Source organism: Anomalospiza imberbis, chromosome 8 (genome assembly GCF_031753505.1).
Source record: "Anomalospiza imberbis isolate Cuckoo-Finch-1a 21T00152 chromosome 8, ASM3175350v1, whole genome shotgun sequence".
In the NCBI taxonomy this organism is placed as follows: domain Eukaryota; kingdom Metazoa; phylum Chordata; class Aves; order Passeriformes; family Viduidae; genus Anomalospiza; species Anomalospiza imberbis.
Genome location: NC_089688.1, coordinates 8,776,276 through 8,798,694, shown reverse-complemented (window position 1 = coordinate 8,798,694; position 22,419 = coordinate 8,776,276). Strand labels below are relative to the sequence as shown.

At 37.5% G+C, this 22,419-nt stretch overlaps 2 protein-coding genes across 12 annotated transcripts in view; both read right to left on the bottom strand.

Annotated features, from left to right (window-relative positions):
• The window catches only part of SNCG (synuclein gamma), a 205,591-nt gene that overhangs the window by 124,927 nt on the left and 58,245 nt on the right, over window positions 1-22,419 (bottom strand). The window lies entirely within an intron of this gene.
• LDB3 (LIM domain binding 3) overlaps window positions 5,482-22,419 on the bottom strand; it is a 106,847-nt gene continuing 89,909 nt past the window's right edge. For 9 of the 11 annotated variants that reach the window (XM_068197221.1, XM_068197230.1, XM_068197220.1 and 6 more), the window contains 7 exons: window positions 20,722-20,769; window positions 17,897-18,024; window positions 12,246-12,546; window positions 10,837-11,017; window positions 8,484-8,604; window positions 7,048-7,163; window positions 5,482-5,858 (listed from right to left, as the gene is read on the bottom strand). In XM_068197221.1, coding sequence (XP_068053322.1) covers window positions 5,769-5,858; window positions 7,048-7,163; window positions 8,484-8,604; window positions 10,837-11,017; window positions 12,246-12,546; window positions 17,897-18,024; window positions 20,722-20,769 — 985 coding nt within the window. In that variant the 3' untranslated portion in view covers window positions 5,482-5,768. The remainder of the gene's footprint in view (window positions 5,859-7,047; window positions 7,164-8,483; window positions 8,605-10,836; window positions 11,018-12,245; window positions 12,547-17,896; window positions 18,025-20,721; window positions 20,770-22,419) is intronic. The other 2 variants (XM_068197223.1, XM_068197231.1) reach the window with 1 other exon arrangement.

Here is a 22,419-nt window from a genome sequence, read left to right as displayed (position 1 = left end):
TGTCTTTCTTACAGAGAAAATTCTTGTGACTCAGCCTGACAGTCCTTATTAGTACAACACACATTTGTTACTGTTTTCTTTTGATGTAATCTTCCTAAGAGGAGGAACAAATGTATTTTAACAGCTATCCAAGGGCCTATTTCATAGGCACATAGAACAGAATTTATGCCTGAATATAGTCTGAATCTCATCCATATCTCTGATTTGCCTGGGAGAACAAAGCATTTCATTGTGTATTCAGTAATGGTTTCAGCAATCTTATTCACACATTCCTTCCTTTCTTAATCAACAGAAACCGTTTGAATTCAAGATGCATGATTGGGGTGGGAGGGGCAAACAATGCCAAAGTCTATACTTTTGAAATCTCCATTTTCTTCAGAGCAATAATCTCTCTTTAAGAATCTCTGTTAAGAATTCCTTAATGCAACATTTGTCACACATTTTGCATCATGTTCTTTCCTAATGAACTTTGCTCTATTCACTTTTTCCAACCTGTCAGCTGGCATGGTGCTCTGCTTATGCCTCTATTGCTTCCAGTTCCAACAACTGAACTCTCCAGAGATCACAGTGCACAGCTTACGAAGCACTGTCTTGTGCAAAGGTTAAATGTCAGAGCAGACAATCTGAAGAACAGCAATTTTGATCTGACAAAATACAGCATACATTCTGGGCATGCTTTTCAATTGCATTTCTTATGCACATTGTAAACAGAAATTGGGCCTGGGAAATAAAATCAAAAATGCACGAAGTTGTGATTCCTGATGCTGTACTTGGTAATGGCATCTAACTTCTTAATTATGTTTAATATACTTATTTGTACTTCTAAAATGCCTGCATTTCTGAGAGGTGTGCAACAGGAATGCACAAAATGGCTGTTTTTGTAAAACACACTGTTATATGAAGTCATCCTTTCATTTGTACATATTTCTTGGCACTAGAGCTCAATGAGGGTGTTTAAAACATTTTGTGTATTTTAAGCAACTTTTGCTAAGAAACAGTAGAACACCTACCTGAACATATGCAGTCAAACTTTGTTTGCAGATGCATCAATGTAACTGAAGAGAGAATTTACCCACTCCTTACAAAGTTACTATAAACAATATTTGTTGACACAATAAGGTCTGGGACTGTACAGGTCTTGCTGAGTTACAACATGTACTGTTAGCAGACTGCATCTTTTAAGCATTCTAATATTTGTTTAATACAGCATTATTTGGTCAATAAGATATTCAAGACTGATATACAATAAAGGTGAAACCAATGCTTTTAATTTTTATTTTCAGGTCTGAAGTAGAGAGTACAAGCTTGTGTGTGCTTTCTTACTGATATTACATGGCTGAAAGCTGTCAGCTGTTCACATGGCATATTAATAGATATACCCAAATCATAAAGCCTTAAATGTTTTTGCATATTGCTTTTATTACTAGACTGTTTTATTCATGTTGGCACAGATAATCCATGCAAGGTAATTACTCACATCTCATAAACCACCAGACATTCAGTTCTGAAATAACTAGAAACTTAGGAAAAATATCTATCTAAAAACAAGGGCACTTGTGGCATCAAGTCAACATGTCAAAATATTATAAAACCTAGACTTCTAATATATGATCACTGCAGGCAATAAATCACTCAGTTTCAAATTCTCATGTTTATAAATACTAAACAAATTAATATCCACTACCAGGAGATGAGTATTGCAAAAAACCATTAGTGTGCCCAGCATTAGACACTAATGAATGTGTTCAGTGCTGTAGACATTCACATTATTAAACATAAATACAAGTAATCTTCAGCAAAACATTTCACCCAAAATACTGACCACTGAAGGACCAATGGAAAATTTTTTTCCTTGTTTTGAATTGGTTTTAGAATTGAGAATTGTGTAACTTGTGAATCCAGTATAGTGAGAACTAATGAAAAAAAAAAGTCCTAAGACTGTGGTTTTTTTTTTTTTGTCCAGATAATGAAAGGAGCCTTATTTGGAAACACTTAATTTTCCCTGTTTTGCAAAAAGAACACCAAAAGAGACAAAAGCATTAAAAAAAGCTTTTGAATCCTTTGACTGAAAAGTTATTGAACACTTTTTAGTTAGACAAAAGACTGATCTTTTTAATTGATCATTCAGAGGTACAGTATCTTTGTTTTATTGGGTAAAACCTCACATTAATTAGAATGAAGAGAAATATTCAGAAGAACTTAGGACTTATCTCAGGCATCTCTTACAAGACATAAAATATAATCAAGTACACATTATTCATCTTGCATATTTTTGTACAACATTATTTTCCATGATAGTTAAAAGGTCATATTTTGAATTTTAGAGATATATATTATTATATATATAAGCATTTCACCCTCTCCATATCACAAAGGTGATGTAGCAGAAAAGTATCAGCAGTTATGTGGTATTCTACCTCTGTGAAAGTTAAAATGCTACATTATTATTCACAAATTTCTGGTTCAGATATGTGCAAAAATTATATCTTAATATAGATATCAAGGGCGGGTACGTGGATTCCCTATTTTTGGACCACATTATGAAGCAGCACAAGTCATAACAGGAAATTTTTATTACATGATAATCCTCAGGGTATCTCTGTTCTTCGTTCAGAGATATCGCTGTACCTCATACAGTGATATGTAAACTAGCTTTAATCTCACTTTTTCAGACACCAGCTGGAGTCAGGGCATGTGCTACAGTGCAAGTTCTCTGCCCAAGGAATTTTTCAGGACTCTCTCAAGCCAGTACAGCTCCCACTGAAGTCTCTGCTGCTGCACTTTCACTGCTGCCACCCTGCAAGCCAGCTCAGCTCTGCTCACATACACTGCATCCCCTTTCCTGCAGTCCAGACTTCAGACTTACCAGATTGGATCCTTGCTCACCTCTTCTGTACGTATGCAAACCATCTCTCTGGGCTATTGGGAGCTACTTGTACCTTAATTTCTTACTTGAAGCCCTCATCCTGACTGCAGTGATCCTGGTGCCCCCTACCCAGCCTCCCCTGCCCCATCCAACTCTCTGACATGGCAGCGTGGTGAAACTGCCCTTACCTGGCTATTCCCTGCTCCAAGCCCAGCCTCAGGAGGGGTTCCCCACGTCCTCAGTGCCGCTCAGCCGGAGGCCTGCAGAGCCCCTGCATGCTGGCAGCCTCAGGTGCTGTCCCTCTGTGATCCCAGGCTCCCCTCCCTGCCCGCACTGGCAGCTCACCCCAGCCTGGCCCTGCCAGGGGCTGTCAGGAGGCGCAGCCCCAGCTGCCTGCCAGCAGCTCTTGACAGACTGCACTCCCTCCGCTGCAGCCCAGCATCTCTGGCCAGATCCTAAAATGATTTATCCTCCATGCTGCCAGCGAAGAGGAAGCTTATAGGGACATTGGGGGGGGGAAGGTGGAGGGGAGAATGAGACACACACACATAAACACATGCAGATCAGAGGTGAAAGACCTCATGAAATTCTCCTGAGGCATCCGTCACAAGCCCTTCCCATGGAGCCTGACTCCCTATTCTGATGCTGCAGTCAGAGATTAGTCCCAGTCAGTGGCCAACACTGACACAAATCTGCCTAAAGAATATCTTCAATGCAGTCTCAGTATAGATTATGCTGATGTGACTTCTCTCAAATAACAGATAATAATAAACAGCATTTTGTTGAATGGCACTGAAAAATGAAAAGGAAATGTAGAATTTTCTCACTATTGTGAATATGTATTTAATGAAGTCAAATAGGAGTGGAAAAATATTTAACTTCCATAACTACGATATATTCCTCTGGAGAATATTATGAGCCAGATCTTTGGATTTTGCAATCTATGGGACCATATTCACACCAGCCCAGCACCGACTGAAATCAGAAAATTTGCTTGCTTACAGAAAAAAAACCAAAACAAACAAATGAACAAAAAAAGGCTTTGCATATAATGTACTAGTGTTTTAGAATAATTCATGCATACAAAAATCTGACCCTGTAGCAACTCAGATCAGATCACTGCTAAGATCAGTGAAAACTAAGATACCTACTGAATAAATACAGGTCATACATGTCAAAACTGCCACAGGCAGTTCAGGTTGTTATTTTTGTCCAAGATGCAGACTGCCTGCAGCTAACTTAACCCTTATTTTAGAACTCTAAATTTCATTTATTCCTCCCCTAAGCTTTGGATAGTTTTTCATCCCTTAAAAGACACACAAATGAAATGGGCGTTACCCATGGGAGGGACAAGACAGACAATGTTATGTAAGTTTTTGCTACTCAGAACACAAGGTAAAATAGGTGCAGATGGCACCAGCCTGTGGCCCACAGAAAGCATCCTCAGCCTCAGAAGTACTAATTCAAAACTGTCAGTACTGCAAGCTGTCAACACACACATCATAATTCTCACTTAAATGAGTTAATAAAGCTTGAATGATGATCAGACTTTCCATCTTAACTCCATCAGACAGAATTGCTCTCTCCCATATAAAAGTCACTGATATTCAAAAATTCAAAAGTATCATCAGTACTATAAGTATTGCTTATTTGAAAAAAAAAAGTTTTATAAATAACTGAACAACTTGAAAGTTGTTCTCAAGCTATTAGGATAGATGCCTGTATAGTTATTAGAAAAGATGACTGTATGGTTGTCCTAATTGTTGGAACATAGCTACTGTTTTCCAATGGTAAATACTGCTACAATTCATGATGTGCTGCATTTAAAGTAAGGAAAGGAATAAAGAGTATATGCCTGCTGCCTTACGGATTTTTGATACACATTCATTTACTATAGGAAAAAAATGCCTTTTTCCTAATTATGTGGGATAGAGGAGGGAATTTTTGCAAGCTGTCTCCCACAACCCAGCTGTGCCAGATGGATGTGTTTCTTTTGTGTTCACTAGTGTGAAGGTCCAGATGTAGGTTCCTACCTCCCTCTGATATCAGTGGGAATTAGAAACCAAAGCAAGACTGAATCTCTTTTTTTTCCACAGGAGGAAAGGAAAATGGTTTTGAATTAAAAGCTGACCTTTCCAGTCAGCTCTATTCCATTCAATGTAAGAGCAATTTGGAGAAAGCCAGTTGTCCTTTTCCATTACGATTTGAAGTGAATTATCTTCTGTGCACATAGAAGCCAAGTGCACTAGCAAGGTTGACCCAACCATTTTATTTTCAAATTGTTATGGATTGTCACCTAGGCTTCCCAGCTACATATCGATTCAAGGCAGACTTGTTATTTGGAAAGAATCTAAAATATCTGATGCTATGAGGTAGCACCACAACATAATGGAACAGCACTCACTTTTCCTAGAGGAAGCCCTAATCTATTTATTTCCCTTTGAAAGCTATGGCCTTTGGTTCTACAGATGACTGTACATATGGCACTTACTCATTCTTGCTGTGAAAGAAAATTACTTCATACAGAAGTATTTTTCCAGTTGGTTTTAAACACCAGTGTGTGGTCTAAGCAGTAAAACTGCTGTGGGTAGTTAACTTGAAACTATATTTGCACATTACTTTTGATAAGAGGGTTTTTAGTTAATTTCAATATTTCCCCCAACTGTTGCTATAATAATGGACTAGTTCATGAGTTCATTTGGTTTTGGCTGCTCATTCAGTAGGTTTTTGTATGAGCTTTGCAAAAAGCACGTTCTGCATTTGTGAAAGAGGATAAAGTTAAACTTGAAAAGTACCAACGTCTAGCTTTAACCGAGAAAAGTGCTAGCCATGGTTATCAACTTTATGATTGCCCAGTTAGTCATCTGTTTTACCCCAGCATTACTGACTACCAACTCTTCTTTTAAACATTGATGGCATGGGCATGCTTCTTGCACAGTGGCTTGTCCTTCTTGGAGTAGAATGGCTGACCTTCCAAATTCACATGGCATACCTAGAATTAATAATAAATGCAATCAGGAATAATTAAGGAAAAAGAAAAGGGAGAAAGATATGACTATCGGTTTCAACTGTATTGCTCTTCTGCCCATGCATTTCTTTGGTAGTCTTTAGGAGTCATGTATTGATTTGCTATTGATTTAACCCACTGAAAGAAATCAAGTTAGGTCCTCAAAAAGACCCCCACTGTGAGAATTGCATATTAACAACACATAATAAAACTATCATTTCCACAGAAAACGGGGCAGCTAAGGCAAATGAACGAGCAAAAAAGAACATGAAATATTCAGAGAAAGTGTCTTTATAAGTAATCAAAATTTATAAGTGATTAAGAGCTGTTGTGAAGGAAACTTGCTTAGTGTTCCTTTCTATGTTAGAATTTCCAAATGACTTCAGTTTTCACAAAACACATTTTTGCAAAGCTAGTTTAGCTTCAGATATTTATAAATATTTCTATACTTTCAACTAGTCTACCTAAATTTTAGACTTAAACAAACATTAGAAATTGTCACTGTCAGCTTGGTGTGGCTAACATACTATTTTTAAGTAATTAGAGATTCTAGATATTGTTACTTTAGGAATAATATGTTGCAGAGCTGCTCAGTGGTATTAGAACCAGATGAAAGTACTGTTTATCATATGGATTTTTCTGCTTTGTGTGCAGAGTGTGGGAATATGGCCACACTCCAGAGCTACGTGCACACCACAGATTGATGAATTTGACCAACTTCTATGCTAATTACTATTCATGCTCTCTAAACAGACTTCTTTTTGCAAGTTTCAACAAGCATTCAGCATGGAAATACAAACTTCACTGCTCTGTAAGTAAGATTATGGTTATACTGTTCAGTATGGTGTTAATTTATTTTCGGCCTTGTTCTATCTTTATTTGGCAAACACTGGAAAGAATAACAGCAATAGGGGTTTGTACTGCTGTATGTACTATCTAAAACTGGATGTTTTATTAGAAAACACTTATGATGGTCAAATTCCATAATTCTAGTAAAAGTTATGGAGGAGAGGAAAAATTACTCCCATCCTTCTCCAAATGGAAGTAAAAAAATGAAAATTCATCCCTCTGCATGCTTAACCATATGTTAGTTATTACTGCTTTCAGGTTTTGTGATGTTGCTACACAATTTAGGAGTATAAAGGAATGAGATAGTATTTGATGTAGAACCTACAGCACAAATGAAGCAGGTGTCATGCCAAGTGTGTCCAAGAGCTTCAATGAATTTATCTCCAGCTTCAACAGGATAATCACAGCCATGACATTTTGTGCTGAACAAAGCAATATAATCTGAAATAAAACAAAAAGCAAACTTAGAATAAACTCTTAACATAATCATATTAAGTCCAAAAGAAATAGAATGCTTCCAGACAATGAATGTTTTGATTGGTTTTGCTTAGTTTCTTACTACATTTACTGAAACACTCCGACTGAAATATGCTTCTTTTCTTTCAGTATTTAAATATAAACTCAGTCCAGAATCTTCCATTAGTATGACATTTATCATTACAAATGTAGAAGGCATACAAAAAATCCATGGAATTTGGAGTTGTGTTTCTCACAATACTTTCAAATTAGCTTTAATATACGTGGAATCTATTCATAGGACAAATATGGTTGTACAAAAGAGTCTAATGACAAGGGAATGTTACAAGTTTCCATGCCTACATTCATGTTCCTTTTGCATAAAGAGAGAACATGATGGAAACACCATACTGGCTGATTAATACATCTTTACTTTACCAAGTGTGATTTGGAAAGGTTTGACATTGAAAAACATTAGTGGAAATTCCGAAGGTATATGGAATCCATGAGAGTTATTTGATGTTCTGACAAAACCTCCAATTTTAAAAGGTAGGTACCCAGTCAGTCATGCTGTATGGGTTTTTTTTCTTCACTAACAGCTACTCTGACTTGTAAAATTTGAATTGCATAACCATCAGAAAGGAATCTCCAGAGAGAAGTAGGCCAGTTGCTCACTGAATGCACAAGGGGAATACCACTTAAACCTTAGCCTCCTTCCTGACTATGTCAGGCAACACATTTGTATGGCAAGTACCATTTTGGGAAAACATGGCCTTTTCCTTTCTTAGCTGGCAAGAAGCAGTTTGTTTGTTGAAGCAGCCAGGAAAAAAAATCCACACCACCATGTGCTGTACATCTGTGTAGACCTATCTCTTCATAAGTGTTGGTTGAACAATTCTAGGGTGAGGTAACAGCATCAGAGGTCACAGCTCCAGCAACTCAGAAGGATTGTGGGCAGCTCTAGAAGACTAATTTTTCATTTCTGGTGAACAGAATCTACCAAAGAGGGGAGTGAAACAGGGGAAAATGTGTAGGGAAGGAAGTGCAAGGTATGATAACACATAAGGGAGAGAAATGAGAGGAGGCATTGCGGACATTGAGGCAAAGACCAGCACTCTGCCATTCTCTCATATAAACTGGAGAAAAATACAGAGATACAAACACTCGTACATGTGGAGAGGGAAAACAAAATCCATGCGGGATGGGGAACTGATATTATTTTGTTCACCAGGTGCTTTATTCTTACGTTGCTTCCATGAACATGAAGCACACAATTACTGTGCAGAACTGTCCAGACTGCCATACCTTTCTCACAGTAAGGCTCCCCATCCTCCATGTGGAACAGGCTATTCCCAAACGGCTTCTTACAAGCAGCACAGACAAAGCAACTTGTGTGCCAAGTCTGTCTTAGGGCATGCATCACTTCCTGTAGAACAAACAAACAAACAAAAATCTCCAGCATCTCCAGCAGAATAGCCAGCCCTGCAACTTCCTCCTGGAGAACAAACACAAGGCAGAGATGCTCTAAATTCTTCCCTTCTGTATCAGCCAGTTCCCCTCCTCAAAAGAAAGAATTATGACAGAAATTGGGCTCATTTTGGAAAGAAAGAGGAAATAGGACTGCAAGCTTTCTAGAACAATGTATTTGCCAAAGTGAAACAACTTGGCTCAGCCAGCAGTTTGTATCAACATGCCCAGTCACTGTTGCAGGAGAGGTTCTGCACAAAGATTCTGATTATTTTCTCCTCTGTTTTGACATGACCAGTATGAACTCTTCAATGCAGGAGTATGATTTGTTAAATAAATTTCAAAAAGTCATTTTCTAAGACCAGGAATAAGTAGTGTCTGTTGTTTCAAATAATCTCGATTCTGTAGTAATTTCTTTATGCTTCTTACAAGAATAATTCACAAACTAATCTAAAAAAATCTAAAAAATAAAATATAGGAAAGGTTCTTTTAACTTATGTGATTACTAAAAATGAGTCTGCATGTCTGTTCCTAAGCCATGTGTTTATCACAAAAAACCCCATTTTGTGCAACTGATGTTCTCCTCAGCTGAGTACATCTAGATTTTACCAGCTTCTTACTTCTGTCCAGTATGGAGAAATTTCTATTACTGCTTCATTCTTTCATCATACAGAAGTCTTCCAAGTCCAAAAGCTGCTGTACTGGACTCTGATGCATATTTACCTGCTAATTTGTCAATCTTACGTGTAGCCAGGATGATGTTTGACAGTGTATCTCTGTCCAACAGCCCAGATTTCAAAGAGCCAGCTGCAAAACTGCTGTAAATTAACTTTGTTAACTTCAGTGAAACAGCATTGATTTATACCAGCTGAGAATCTAGATCCTATTTTATGTTGCTTCCAATTATACACATAGACTCTGATTCTCTTTTAAAGATTGTCTTTAATGTCCACTGATTATGAGAAAATGAACTCCTCTTCTTCCATGCTTTCAATCCAGTGAATAGACAAAATAGTCTAATTTAGATTTGCCATATATCTCATTAGAGAATCACCATTTGAGATTAATTAACTTCTGTTACTGTTTGCAAAACAAGTATTGCTGATAAATAGGTTTGGATTCATTTATGAACCTCAGTGAGGTAAGAAGCAAAAATAGCTTGAGAAATCTTATTAATATAAATAGAGGCAGCTGGCATCTTTGCTATTTTCCTGATGAAAATCCATAATGGGAAACTGATTTGAGCCAGCATTCATTAGGTAGGTTAAGTCAGCACTCTGCTATAAATTACTCCTGCCACAGTAGCAAACAAGACTTGGTTGGAGCCAGAGCTTCAGCATCGATGTCTGATGCTGCCACCCCTAATTGGCAGTTGCAGAGAAGAGCATCTGTAATGCCAACATTTAGACAGATGTCAAAAGGTGACAGCTAAGCAGTGAAAAACCAGTGGGGAACTCCTTGCTTCTTCATGTGAGCCATACATTCACTACAACTGCATGCACAAATACACTGCTAAAGTTATTGATGGTATTCCAGCCTCACCACCATCTAAGGTATATGGAGAGCATAAATTGTACATTTACTTGTATATTAGTCCTTTAAGACAAAAGTGGAATTTTGTTTTTCACTTTATGGAGTATTATTTTTTTTGCTTTGTGGAATTCAGATCTTTGTATTTATTCTGTATTTTCTTAACTATAAGAAACCAGCAGAATTTGTCAACAGCTGTGCTGCTAAGTAACAGTGAGGGCAACAAGAGCAATGGGCCTCTTCCCAACATCACTGATTTCTCTACTGAAATTTTGACTAAATTCTGTGTAAGAAACAAAAACCCAGACTTACGTATAGTAAGTCTCTTACTATAAAGAAGAGAGGGATGAAAGTAACATAATGTCTGTCAGCAGAAAACTATCCAGAAAGTGTTACTTATTTTACACTCAGTGAGATGGTACCTGGAATACATATTCTGTCTATGAGCTCAATAAGCAGAAATATCCAAGACTTCAGATGGAAAAAAATAATTATTATAAAATATTATGTTTCTCATTCTGAAATAATCCACAAGCTGGGAAATAGGATGAAATAAAAGGATGAAATAATAGAACACCTACATTCACTGCTTACAGTCTAAACGATTTCCCTATTTCAGGGATCCATGCAGTTGCAGAAAGGGTTTATCTTGTTCTCTTACCCCCATAATCTTGGTGCGGCATCTGGCACAGGTTGGTGCAAAGAACTGTTCATAGCAGCGCTCACAGTACACACTGTTCTGCTCCTCCACAAAGCACATATCAGCCAAGGATGTCTTGCAGTAAGCACAATTGAATTCTTCTGGGTGCCAAGAGCGACCCATGGCTACCAGGAAAGGACCGCTGCAAACAACCATAATTTATTTGTAATCTTATTTAATCTCATTTGTATTGCAAAGAAAAGATTGAATGACCCTGATTGCAAACCCACTTTCTCAGACACCATGTACACATGTAAGAAGCTACTTGAACCATGAAGTGCATATTAAAATAACATTCAGAAGCCTAAATAGAAGTGGTCTTTTCCAAGACCATTACTCAAAACACACTGGTTAAAACATTTCATTATTGTTTGGTCTCATGTACTGCATTTACAGACAACTGTTGGAAAAATCAATTGTTTTCTTATCTACATAGCTATAAGTGGTCTTTGTAAGCAGATGGGAAGACAAGAGGAAAAGGCCAAAGGCAACAGAAGATAATGCTACTATTTGAAAGCATGAAATAACAGGCAAATTTCCATCTTTAGATACCCACACCTCACAACAGCTCCTCAAGTCTCCTACCTTCTTTCTGTCTGACAGCACTGCATGCAGCATGTTCTAGAAATGTCAGGCTATCAGGTGACAACTTGCTGTTTTGTTATGTGGAAGACACATTAAATTCATTTTGGTGATTGACTCTGGTGATTGCAATTAGATATAATGATTATTACTGGAATATTTCCATTCCAGAATATATGAAGGGCAATAATCAGCAGTTCCACATCACCAAACTAGCTCCTTTTAGTGAGGAAGACTGTCATTAAATGTGGATTACTTAAAGTTGGATAGCAGTATACAGGCTAAGAGTAGGCACTGGTCCAGCAGAATGAATTGGGAGAGAAGGGAGAGGCATGCTATGAATCACTGGTAATAGAGTGTAGGCATTATCTTTCTCCAGACACAAAAGCAACAATTACATTTGGCTGCTGTTCCAAAATGATGCCTTGTTCCTTTTCTCTCCACAATCCCCCCTCTGCTCCCAGCCCCTTAACTCTCCCAATGAAGTTGCACGATCCTCCTTCAAAGGGTTACCTTAGGACCAGAAACCTGTTTAAAATCAAGCAGGGATTTGCTGCAGCATCCAAGAGCCAAACAATTAGCATGTATAACTTTGCATTGATAAAAAGTGAACCACACAACAACAAAATGAGCTCTGGAAATGTTAAATTAATGAAGCAGACAACAGACATCCCTGCTAGGTAATTTAACAGAGTATTAGGCTCTGAAACTGTACATTAATGTACAACAACCAGTCTCCCTGATACTTTTTTTCTGCCTCATCCCTCTTCACAGGCCCATGACCTTACCGAATGATGCTGTTACAGTGCCCGCAGAGAGGAGTTCGGCTGCTGGCTGGAAAACGCTCCGCCCTCTGAACTGTTCCCCGGGTTAATGCAGGGGGCTGCGAAGAACTTGAAACTGGAGACGGGTAAGCAGAAATTGTGGCAGGAGATAGCACTGGAGCACCCCTTGGTAGGATGTGCTTTGTGACAGTGGTGGTGGATTTTCCAGGTGCAAATTTCTGGGAAAAGGAGTCATCTGTTACCCAGGGAGGGCGACTCGCAGGCTCCGTGTTGGCAGGGGTGTAGGAATGAACTGGTGCTGGCGCTGTTTTAAGTATCCCAAAAGAAACCAAGAAAGATTTTAAAGTCTTTTTCTTCTACTGTCAATACAGCAACACTTACCCAAGGGTACTCCATGGCACACATACAATAAAAGCTTTAGGTGGTCGTTAATTATGGCCTGTCCCATTGTTGCCCATTTATTGTGGGCTGAAGCCAAGGGTATCAGCACAACCACTGACTTCCAATACACATGCATTACAGCAATCATTGCCTACTGGCTTTTACAGATTTTATGAAGACCATTGTGAAGATCATTTTCTTTTTCTAGATATGACAATGCTGTGATAATGTCAAAGACTGCCATATACTCTGTTTAAGACAGGTTAAAAATATTAAAGCCAGATAATATAGTAAAGTTTTAGATAGAATTGCCTAGAATTTCAGTAAGTTATGCTTAACTTTTGATCTCATGATATTAATTAAAATACAGCATGTTCTACAGATGTCACTCTTATCTATCATTTGGAAGTTTATTCCTAGGTTTTTGGAGAAAAACAGGCTCCCATAGGGAAAACAGAGATAGAGAGCACTGGAAGCAATACTGAGGGAGCCAATTCAGCTCACATGACCAGCAAGATAAAGCAAACAGCGCTTAGAGGAAGGCCAGACTTGTGGTTATGACTGATCTCAGTTCAGTTCTTGGCTCTGCCACAAACTTCCTGTATAACTTCGAGCAAAGCAAAGCGTGTCTGCGCCTCAGTTCCTCTGTGTAAAACAGAATATTCTCCTTTCTCTCTTCCACCCTTTGACTTGCACATAAAACCTTCAGTGCAGTCTGTCTCTGTGTTTGTGTGCACCAGGCTCTAATCTTGGGTGGAGCTTTATCACATTAAAAGAAGCAGGAGCCAGGGCCTGCAGATACTGACAAGTTTTCCCATTACCCTGCTCTTTTCAAATGTCAGATCTTGCATTCTGTAGGACTGAAGTTACTGCCCAAGAAACAGCCTCACTTTGCCAAATACAGGAGCACTAAAAGCAGTTTCCCTTTGCAAGGAAAACTGGCAAATGATTGAAAAGAAGCTTGGAGAGCTGAAGAGTTTTGCCTAAATGAGAGAGCACAGGTTTGGGAACAGAAGCCAGTTCTCCAGCAGTCTGGGCAAACATTCCACACAGTAGATCCTAGTACCAAGAAAATCATGACCAAATACAACATGTCCAGGTTTAAGGGCTTGCAGGTAGAAAGGTATTTCAGAAAAGAGGGTTCTGAAAGTAACATGGATCTTTCTGAATAATTAAGTGGTGAGTTTATGTTCGACTTAACACCCCTCCTTCAGCCCACACCCTGCCACATAATAACGTACACTGATTATTGGCAATTTGCAAGTGCTTAAATTGCATATATATCAATGCACTGTGATCACCCTTGGGATCTTTTTATTGAGGTCAGAGTTGAATCTAGTGCATTTTCTTGATAAAAATTTCTTATGGGACAGCATCAGCAATGTTTCAGCTTCATAAAAGTGTATCCCACCTTAGCTTGAGGCTTTTTTATTTTTAATTTGGAAATGGTAAACAGTATTTAAAGATTTCAGAACAGAGTTTATATGCAATCTCTTTAGATCTTGAGGCTCTTGCTATTTACGTATTACAGTATTAAGATAGGCAAAATTAGAAGTTAATATTTCATCTCTAATTGATGAGTTCATAAGGCTCCCACATATGTGGCTAATTAAGCAAGGTGACTTCAGCTCACTTCACTACATTCTCTCAACCTTCTATTTCCTTCTATTTCTTTTCACTCTTTTTTTTCTATTTGCTGCAGTAAAATAAAGAAACAGAAAAAAGGAAAGTAAAATAAAACAACAAAATAGGATTTTTTTCCAGCTACTAAATAAAGTACTGGAGGAATTACTGCAAAATGACAAATGTTGGGTGTTTGCATCTGCTCTGAGTTCTCTTTTCAGCTGTTATAATTTAATTTTACAGGCCTGATTTATTACAATACATTTTCCTCCTGTGAACAAGCTGCAATTACTATTGCTTCAAAATAGTATCACTGCAACATATTAGAAAGATTTCACTAACTTTGAGATTTTAGCAATTGTTATTAGAAGGGAATTATCTTATTTTCTTAGAAGTACATCCCTAAGCTTATATGAACAATTCTTTTGTCTTAGTAGCTACTGCCATACATATTCACATTGAACATTTATGTATTTTAAAAAGTCTTCCAACACTAATCAGGAGAAAAAAGGGGTTGTTTGCTGCTAAATTATACTAAGATTCAGTATATCAGAGAATATATTCTCAAAATACCAGTATTGTATGAGTTGACCATTAACTGTTAAAAAATGAATACTTCAAATAATTCAGCAATTTAGCCTCTATCACCTTGTTTCTCTCAGCCCTCATGTTCTGTGAGAAAAGGGAAGAATGAATGGCATTATTGTTGTCCTGAGAGAATGGCAGGAGAAGAGATCTCTCTTAATAGGAGTAGGAGCAAGCCAATTCCTTGCTTCTGGGGAAGTTGGAATTCTCCCCCTCAGCTCTTCATTTAGGGCCTATGGCTATTTTCTCTCCAGACAAAAAGGCACATTACCAAGACTTGTGTAGTGAAGCAAAGATTTATAGAGTCTCAAATGCTTTGGTCACACAGAGTTGCACTGTGAGAACATTTTTAGAACATTTTTTTCTTTTTTTTCCTTTGTTAGTAGATGACAGAAGTGTTACTCTTTCTTATTATAAGTAACAAAATAAATTAATAACCACAACTGATATGGTTTGTTCTACACTTAGTGGCCACATCCTTGAATCCCAAAGTTTTCCCATATACTGTTACAGTACAGAGTAGATGACAGAGCAGATGATGTTTTATAGGGAGACACTATTCTAATTTATGGGAACTAAAAATGAAATAATGGTGTGGAAGCTGCTGGTTTAGTATTGAAGGTGCTTAGGATTAATATAAAGTTCATCAAGAACTGTGGGAATCTCTCTACCAATTCCTCAAAGAGCAGCTCGGGCCTTTACGCTTGACCAATTTTGCATACACAAGCAGGCCCAGTTGGACTTAGGGATTTAAAAGGAAAGATCTGCTTTCTTACATTGAGGTATTGTGTTACTTCATGGTACAGAAGTGGAGCTGGAGTTGTTTGGGATAAGCGAAAGGTTATGCAGGTCTGGGAAAGCCTTCGGGAAAGGAATAGCCAGGTATGTTCTGCCATCTAGTGGGCCTTGCTCAGAAGAGAAGTCTGTGCTCCTTTAAAACACGGGTTATGAAATTTAGGGAGAAGATTTCAGAGTTCACAGCTTTCCCTACTGGAAAAAACGAAAGATCTTTAGCAGCAGAAAATTTCCCACTTGAGTTAGGTTAGGGAAAGAGTAGATTGCCTGATAAATCCCATCTGAGCCAGATTTCAACAATGCAGTTTCATTTTGAGATTTGTTTCAGTTTGTTTGGGTTTTAATCTGATATTAAAATAGCCTTGTAAATCTTCTCAAGTGACTGATTCAGGAGTCTCTATATTGAATATATGAGCCTGCTGATTGGTGTTTTAATCTGGAAGTCGCTGCCCCACATTTCCAAGTCATTGACAAGGTTGGATGAGGAAGTTTTCTAACTGTCTTCGTGGTTTGTTTCTAAGTACTATTGATTTTCCCATCTGTGACAGGAAATGTTATTTCCTCCATTTCTTCCCAAGTGGCAATTTCCCATTTGCTCTGCAACTGTCTCTGAGGATAGCTCATGCTCCAAAACCACTCTGAAGTGCTAGTACATCAAATATATAACACTTAATAAAGTACCAAAACAAGAACCAAACATCTTCACTGAAATCTCTGCCTGAAACCTCTCTTGTACCAGAGTCACTTCATGGTTCAATTATGAAGGCATTTTAGAATCCCTTATTGGATTTCAAACTCCTGAACAGTATAGGAGGACCTTTTCTTTCTCTGCCAACTATTTGAGCCTTCATTGAGAGGCAATGAGGCTCAAAAGCAACAACCTAAGGAATTGCAAAGGAACACCAGCAATGTAAGGAAGTGCAAAGAAAATGCCCAGCCCAGGAGAAAACAAAAGCCTTTCCTCTTATTCCAAGTAGAATTCAACAGCCAGCTTTGACTTTACCAGATCCAGCCAATAACTGGAAATAACTGCAGACATATTTCTGTGGCAGGGTTGTATACTGAACTGGAGTTTATACTTCCCCAAATGAGCACAGGGTTTAACATCAGTCAGTGTATTTAGGAGATATTTTGACTTGCCAGAGTTTGCTCTCTTCTGCATTATAGAAATAAATCTGCTGTCGTCATCTTTTCAAGTCAAAAATAATAGCATTTGCCTTGAGTGAGAACATGGTATACACTGGCACACTTAACTAAAGCAAATGAGGAGGAGCTGAAGGTTTATTTATTTTGAGACCCTTAAATAGCTCATGAGAGCTCTGACTTGACTTTTCCTACCTTTATGTCTCAAATATAAAGATAATTGATTTTTCTGTCTGCTTTATGTCTAACTAAAATTCCTACATTAGTTTAAGTTCAGTAGATCCAGAAATAGAACAATACAGAAGACAGTTTAAGACTGTTAGAATTCTTGGACTTTTCATGTTTATTTGACTGTAAAGATATAAATCAACTTTTTAAATTCTCTAGCTAAGATCAGAAAAACCTTAATTTGAAACAGAACTGCCTTTAGACTTATATTGCTGTCTCATTTAATTCATTCAGTTTGAAGGTTCACATTTTGGTCATCAATGGTTTCAGAAGCTCAGTCCATTTGTAACACATTAATACCAAGGGAGTTTAAATAATATCAAGGAGCATATTTTCCAATTGAATGAATAACCAAATATATTCCTTAAGTTACTATCTTTAGGAAATGGAATAGCATTATGAGGTGCTTTAATACCTCATTCTTTATTTCAAATATAAGCCTAAGTTTGAGAAACTCAATATATGGTCTTACCTATTTTGCAAATATATCCTACTCAAGCAAACTCCACTTATTTTACCTCCTTCCTGAACTGTGCATTCTTTTTTAGCCATTTTCTCAATTCTGTAGTGTCACTGGGCTCCTAATTGGATATCCTGTGTTATTTTTCAAATGTATTTCTTCTGAAAAATCAGGTTACACATTTCTTATTAGACTTTTCCCTTGCTTTTATTTCCCCCTCTGTTTGTTTCACATTTTAACTCTGAAGTAGAATACAAATACAACATAATCCTCAATCTTCAGATAATCTGAGGCAAAACTAGCAACATTTAGATCCACATGTATAAATACTGTCTGGTATGTCTGTGTATAAAATGTGTACTTTCTACATTTTCTTTTTCCAAAAGAAATGTGTGAGCATTTTTTTCTGAATCTTTTCAGTACTGTGAAGGCTCCTTACCTGGCTGGTAGACAGAGGGCTTTATGCTGGCAGTAGTAACAACTCTCATTTTTGAAGCAGCAGAAGGAGCAGGACTTTCACTGTAGCTTCCAGAAACTGGCATTGGTGTATATGACTGGGTTGTGTTTCTAAAAGCAAAATGTAGGTGTGAACAACTTTATAAACAGCAAAAGTTACTGATCATGAAGTAACAGATCTGGCAGCATCCAGAGCACTCCAAGAGGAACTGTCTGTGAGAACTACAGAGAATGCTGGGAGATTCATCAGTCTTTGTCATTGCTAAGGAAGGCTTGGACAATTCTTTGGAAAGAAAAATTCGTCAAATAAGGATTTTAAGTAACGGCAAGTTTGCCATTGTTGTCATCACAGAAAAAAGCTTGCTGAGAGAATATGATAAATTTGAAACTCTCAAGTAACAAGGGATCAGCTTCACAAAGCTGCATACAAAGTTTGTGTTTTCTGTTCCTCTGCAAACAAAAAGGCCTGGTCTTGTTTAAGATAAATCAATGAGTTCATATCTGGACTTAAAAATACACTTGCTCAGCACAGTTATTACTATTACAAATGTTAATTAGTATTTATATACTGTTATACTCTTTTCAAAAATATTGAAGTGATCTTTAAAAATTTTTCTGAAACTAACTCTTTTCCCTATTTAGACTGAAAAAAAATTACATTAATTTTCCTATTGTTCAGATTCATCCTTCAGAAAAAAAAAACATACGATATGCAATATTATGATGCACTTTCTTCCAGTCCTAGAATAAAAACATTTTCTCAGTATTCCAAAAATCAGTAAGAAACAGTTTTTCTCTGTTTTATGGCTTAGATGGTGATTCTCAGTTTGATTACAGTAACAGATTACAAAATATGCCTCTTCTATCTGCCATTTACTTGGCGTGATTCTGTTTGTAGTGCCTGTGCTTCACAGACTGCTAAAAGAGCATCCCAGTCAAAGCAAGCAGGAGAGAATAAAGAAGTACAAGGAAGGGAAGCAACAGATATTGAGAAGAGTGCAGTAAGAAAAACCTACTCACTACAGAACGTCCTTCTTACTCACCCTGAAAACAGTTTTGCTTGTTTTTTCCCTTCAGTGTCACTCCCCCTATGAACTAGATCCCTATCTATTTGTGCTGACAACTAATGAGTTATTTCCAAAGTGGGTTTGTCTATAGGAAAACATTTGTCAGCATATGAAAAGGAGCATCCAGCTTTCCCAGACTGTTGGTCCATCTTGACTTTACTTTCTTTAACAGTGGAAATGATACCATCTGGAGAAAACACGTTATAATCTTACATGGCAAACCCAGCAGATTTCTTCCAGTGCAGGTAAGAAACATTCTGAGAAATGGAAACTTTCAATTTTTAATTTTGAACAAAATAAACCTGTCCTCAATGTAGTTTTTTGCTGCTCTGACAGTGTTTCTACTATAGATTTAGTTTGCATAGCATTGCTGCCTCAGGCTAATTTATCTTGTCTATTTATCAAGACCTAGAAACTTAGCTATTGCTACAATGGCTATAGCTAATTATTTCTGTACCTAGTCTAGGGCTTAGGCCTGGATTTGGGTCCACTGTACCGTGAGTGAACACAACTCTCCAAGATAAACTATTTTAGTGGGTTTATAGTCACTGTAAATTCTGTTCTGGACCGTGCTGTGCTTTTGTAACTGCCAAAGCTGTTCTAAGCACTGTAAACTCTGGTTTCTATTCTTACTGTCTACTTCCTGATGAGACCTCCTGTGTGGTGCCTAAGAAGCACTGTGCTTGGGATCATTAGACAGAGGCCTTTGCTCCTGCCACAGCACAGGGACGTGGACACTGTGGGCACTCTGGCTTCACCCACAGCTTTCAAAATGCCATCGACGAAACACAGAATCTAAAGACTTGTCCTTGTTCTAAAATCTGCTGCTCAGGGTACACTACACTACACAGCTCAGTGGCCAATATTTAGAATGTGGGTTAAAAGATTTTAAAATGACGTGTCACACAGCCTGAATCTGAAAATGTCATCCAGTCAGGAAAGTCTACTCCCAGGTGCACAGGTCCGATGGTTAGAAAGACTCATTTGAATTCTCTTAATGCACAAAATAAAGAAAGAAGTTCTGAACCAGATTAGTAATACTTAGACTGTCATGAAGAAAAATGGTTATTCAAAATTCAAGTCTTTCCCAAATATAATAGCATTGTAAAACCATACCACAGATTTCCTTGTGTTCAGGGAAATGAAGCTGAAAAAAATCCCCAAAACAACACCCCCCCCATTCATAGTACCAAAATCAAAGCAAAATTAAAAGTACTGAATCCTTTTAACCCTTTTCCATGTGTATGATGCATATTAAATACAGTAAGAAAGATAAGAAAGATTATCAAAGAGAAATAAAGTGTTATACTACATCATTAAGGGTTTAGTGGAAGAAAGGATTTATCAGAATTTCTGCTGAAGAAAAGGAAATTGCATGTGATTAAAAGAACCAAAAAAAAAAAAAAAAAAAAAAGAAAGAAGGAAATTAAGAAAGAAGGAAATTAAGAAAGAATAAAAAGATGTTGTAAGGATCAAAGATGCTTTAATGGATCAAGAAGCACTGGCATCTCAAAAGCAGTGAAAGCAACCTCATTGAATTTATCTGTAGCAGTCAATGGCATGTGACAGGCAGCAAATTAAATACCGGCCTTGAAAACTATTAGTTGTCAGAAAAAGAAAGAGTAAATATTTCTAAGCAGATCATTTTTATGTTAACGCTTCACTAGATGCCTACTAGTAGCAAGAAACTGGTTTGTTAAGTGCTTTTAAGGTAAAATAGCTGCACAAAACAGTTTTATACCTCTGCTTTGACTGGTAGCTGATGGAGGTGGAAGAATGCCGGTTGAAACTAAAATGAGACAAAAGTGGTATTTGAAAAAATATACACAATATATTGGGATATTTTGCCCTATGATGAATTCCCTATGAGTAAGAAGGGCTCTTAAACTAAACAACATGTACATATTTATAATCATAAGAGTATTACATTACATTTTGTTTTCTTATTTAATCTGGGAATCACAGTGAAACCTGAAGAATGGTAACATAAGTCAGTGAGCTGAGAGCTCCACAAGTCACTCTCATCTGATCTTGTTATTTGATTGTGGAACTCCAATTATTTTCATTAGCAGAAAAAAAAAATAAATGAGGGATTTTTCTCAGTGTCATAAGTTTACATTGCATCAAATCTGAAAAGCAAACCTTGAATGAACCAAAAGCCAAAGATCAGAAGTGCCCCAGCTTGTGAGGCAGCTCGGACAACTCCATGGAAAGGACAGGCTGGCGTAGTTGAAACAAAAACATCAACCCACCATGTTCAACTTTTGCCTTGCAGAACCTTTCTATTGCTACAGTCTTAGGTAAACAGGTAGATTTTTTTTTCTTGGGGAAACAGCATAATTTCAGAACATAAATGAGTCATTTATGCAAATGAGTCATTTATGCAAAGGAAGTACTTGAAAGCCTGCACAACATATGATCTGAGAAACAAAAGGATTCAGAATGAACAGAGCTCCTGTCTGCAGGGCAGTGCATCAATCATGGCATCAATCCCATCCCACAGGGGCACAGCCCACATTTCCCAGAACCAACAGGAGTCTGCCTTATGCCAGTTATTTTCCTAACTTCTGGAGAAGAGTTTTTCTTCCCTTTACCATGGACACAGTGCTTGGATTAAAGTCTCCAGATCAGAAGCTACACTTGACTTTTAGAACCATAATTGTAACTCTTTCCATTGTTTCTCCTGGTTTTGTATTCCCAGAGTGTTGTTGCATGGGGTGCCCTGCTTTAACCCTCTGGATGAAATAACCCCTCCCTGAAGAGCTTCAAGCTTATTCAAAAGTCCCCTGCTGTGCTTGCTTCTTTTAAGTAAGATTGTAAGTGGAAGAGATAACAGTAAGTCAGAATTTTACTGCAGATGTAAAAAAGACAGTCTGTTAAAGATTAGTGATTTACTTCAAACACTCCTCTTCAGGAACATTATGAAGATTTTACTCATGTTAAGTGTTACGCATATGCTCACAAAAGCTAAGTCACTATAGAACAGGATCTACTAAAGTTTTAAATCAGATTTAAATAATTAAGGATATTGATCAAGAAATCCTCCCGCATTTTCTTGGTGGATGTTTTTAAAGCATCTAAAAGGAAAAAAACCACCAAACACTGGAATAATGGTGATAAAACCTCAGCGTCATCTACCCAAGGATATCCCCATCCTGTAAAACAGTGGTGTAATTAAGGTCATCCATTTTTTTTTTAATAAAATTATATTAAATGCTCAGTACTCTGGTATATGTCAAGCTAAAAGTCTGCATTTTGGCATGCTTGATTTCTAAATTAAAACTACCAGATGCTCAAAATTTTGAATTATACATCAATTCAGAAGCCATTTTTAGTCCCTTACATTTGAATACACTAGCTATAATACGTAATGCTTTTAAAAACAAACATGGAAGAAATGCACCAAGATAAAGAACCTATTCCAGCTGAAAGACAGCCA